General features: G+C 51.6%; 1 protein-coding gene across 1 annotated transcript; it reads right to left on the bottom strand.

The window, feature by feature from the left end:
* Positions 1-1,484: 1,484 nt before the first annotated feature.
* Positions 1,485-2,603, bottom strand: GNI_035990 (integrin beta; the record flags this gene model as incomplete). The annotated part of the gene is made up of 1 exon (XM_011130989.1): positions 1,485-2,603. The coding sequence occupies one exon, from the start codon at positions 2,601-2,603 to the stop codon at positions 1,485-1,487; it is 1,119 nt and encodes a 372-aa protein (XP_011129291.1).
* Between the last annotated feature and the right edge of the window lie 389 nt (positions 2,604-2,992).

Below are 2,992 nucleotides of genomic sequence, written 5' to 3'. Positions count from 1 at the left end.
TGGGAATCGCCGGCATAATGGGGGCCAGCATCGGTACTGATAACGACCAATTTGGTGGCAACAGGGTCCTTCGACCACCCGGGTGTGTCAGATTGGAGAGCGGCGAACAAAGCACCGAACTGATTCTCGGGGGCATCTGCGCCTCCGTAAGACACGATGTTACCGTAAGCAGCAATCACGTCGTCGACGTTAGTTGATAGGCTGGCATCGAATCTCTGGCAGTAGTCATCGCGGTTACCCAATGGGTAAACGGGCTTATCCTTGAAGGACACAACGCCAAACCTTGAATCAGGATGCTCAGCTAAAATTCCTTGCGTCAGTAAACTCAGTTGGGTGTTCTTCATCGACTCAATGTTATCGCTGAAAGAGTCGGTAGCATCTTGCAATATTAGGACGTCCAGGGGAAAAGAACAGTCTTCGGAGGTACGTTTATCGAAGTAACCTCTGGGCACCGCAGCCCGATTCATACCCGGGCGCTTCGGCTCCATGTGCTCGACCGGGCCCACCTCCGGCAATTTCTCCCAGATTGCAGGTGGCTCATATGTAGAATTTTGCTGGTCTGTACAGTCCACCTCACAAGAGGCCAAAATTATCGATATGGTAGTGAGAGACCTCATTCGATGTGTTTACTTCAAATAGTTTGGAAACGCACCGTGGATGCTAAGAGACGTAAAGTCTCCACCATGCCTGTTGGACCGCAAGTGGTTTAGTTGGTAGTGTTTTTAGTGGTCACAAAACCCCAATAACGAAAACGACCAAAATTCGAGGGAGAGAAGCTGCGACCAAAATTCGAGTGGGTAGCAATAATCACCAGAACGGGACCTGACAATATGACAACATCGGAAAACCCCGAGGGCGTGTAGCGGCGGCTCTTTCGCAGTTAATAGATGGCCCACTGGATTCCGTACAGTCCAAGTCTGGAACGCAATAGTCGGTTCTTGACAGGGGGGGGGGGGGTCATCGCGCTTAGTGCCTGTGAGAGCGCCATCTGTTCTTGTATCCACCCTTTGTTGGTTCTCGGTCGCTGGAAGTCTTGCATCCACCCATACGCTGCACCATCGGGAAGGCCGCCGGCGAGGGCCTAGTTCTGCGAGCGCCCAGAACCTAGTAGAGTACTATGCCGCCGTTGAGTACTATGCCACAGTAGAGTGCCATGTTTGGCGGTGTCGTTGACGTTCTCGACACCGCCAAATCCGGTAGCAGAGTGTTGGCTGGATTCGATGTCTTCATCAGTCTTTCGTTCACAATCGCCGACGGGTGCGGATCCAACGCAACGACCAACACCCAAGCATCCCTTCATGTTGACTCTCCTTCAAAAAATGATGGAGTAGACCCACCCACCCTGTCGCCAGTGATTGACAGCCCACACACAAATCTATAGCACACAAATCTATAGCACACAAATCTATATTAAAACATACAACCAAAACAGTGACTAAACAAATCTAAATCATTTTAAACGGGTGAGTGTAAATGGGTGGTATTCACGCAACCGGAGCGTTCTCAATATCAAGATGGAGCTTGCTAGGTTTGTGCTGTAGTTCGATTATCACCTCCGGGCAACAAGTGCAATCTTCACATGGGCATGCACACTCTCCTGCGGTTGTGGCCGGTGGCAATGTGGCGGGGGGAGTTGTGGTAGCGGGAGTAGTTGTCGGAGCAGGGGTGGTTTCGTGTATACATTCTATGTCTTCAATCGTTGCGATAATAGCCGCAAGTCTCGACCAGAAATCGCTACTGTCCGGCGCTTGAGGAGCTACGAATGCATCCTTTTGATCGATGTATTGATTGAATTTAATCCAACTCTTCGAGGGCCATCCATTGTTCCAGTCACCGTCATACACAAGGGAGGCTACATAAGCCCCCGTACTAGCGATCAAGTTCTTCACCTGCTCCGGGGAGGGATAGTATTCCTGAAGGCACTGCTCTGCAGCATTTCCTTCCTGGAAGACACCACCGAAGGGCCGCATACCCATGTCCTCGGTATGGGAATCGCCAGCATAATGGGGGCCGGCATCCGTACTGATAACGACCAATTTGGTGGCAACAGGGTCCTTCGACCACCCGGGTGTGTCAGATTGGAGAGCAGCGAACAAAGCACCGAACTGATTCTCGGGGGCATCTGCGCCTCCGTAAGACACGATGTTACCGTAAGCAGCAATCACGTCGTCGACGTTAGTTGATAGGCTGGCATCGAATCTCTGGCAGTAGTCATCGCGGTTACCCAATGGGTAAACGGGCTTATCCTTGAAGGACACAACGCCAAACCTTGAATCAGGATGCTCAGCTAAAATTCCTTGCGTCAGTAAACTCAGCTGGGTGTTCTTCATCGACTCAATATTATCGCTGAAAGAGTCGGTAGCATCTTGCAATATTAGGACGTCCAGGGGAAAAGAACAGTCTTCGGAGGTACGTTTATCGAAGTAACCTCTAGGCACCGCAGCCCGATTCATACCCGGGCGCTTCGGCTCCATGTGCTCGACCGGGCCCACCTCCGGCAATTTCTCCCAGATTGCAGGTGGCTCATACGTAGAATTTTGCTGGTCTGTACAGTCCACCTCACAAGAGGCCAAAATTATCGATATGGTAGTGAGAGACCTCATTCGATGTGTTTACTTCAAATAGTTTGGAAACGCACCGTGGATGCTAAGAGACGTAAAGTCTCTATCAACTGCCGTTTCCGACAGGCTGGCAGCGGTGGTCACAAACCCTACAAGCTGCGCTCACAAAACGCGGCTCAGTTGAGGTGACCGAGTGACAAGGACTCGAGGGTGCGGCGGATCGTTCGTTTTTCGACACGCGCCTCGCGCACGGAGCCAGCGTGGCACATTTCCTGGCCAAAAGAAACTGTACGAAAGCCCGAACGCAGCCAGTTGCCCGGGATGATGGTGGGCTAGGCAAGGCTACATGACATCGGGCGTTGACGACTGGCATTTATGGCAATTACGGACGCCAGTCGACGTTACAAGCGACCTTACTTGGTTCAACAAAA

Source organism: Gregarina niphandrodes, assembly GCF_000223845.1.
Source record: "Gregarina niphandrodes unplaced genomic scaffold scaffold00004, whole genome shotgun sequence".
Taxonomy (NCBI): domain Eukaryota; phylum Apicomplexa; class Conoidasida; order Eugregarinorida; family Gregarinidae; genus Gregarina; species Gregarina niphandrodes.
The sequence above is the reverse complement of the archived record's forward strand: the minus strand, read 5'-3'. Positions and strand labels throughout refer to the sequence as shown.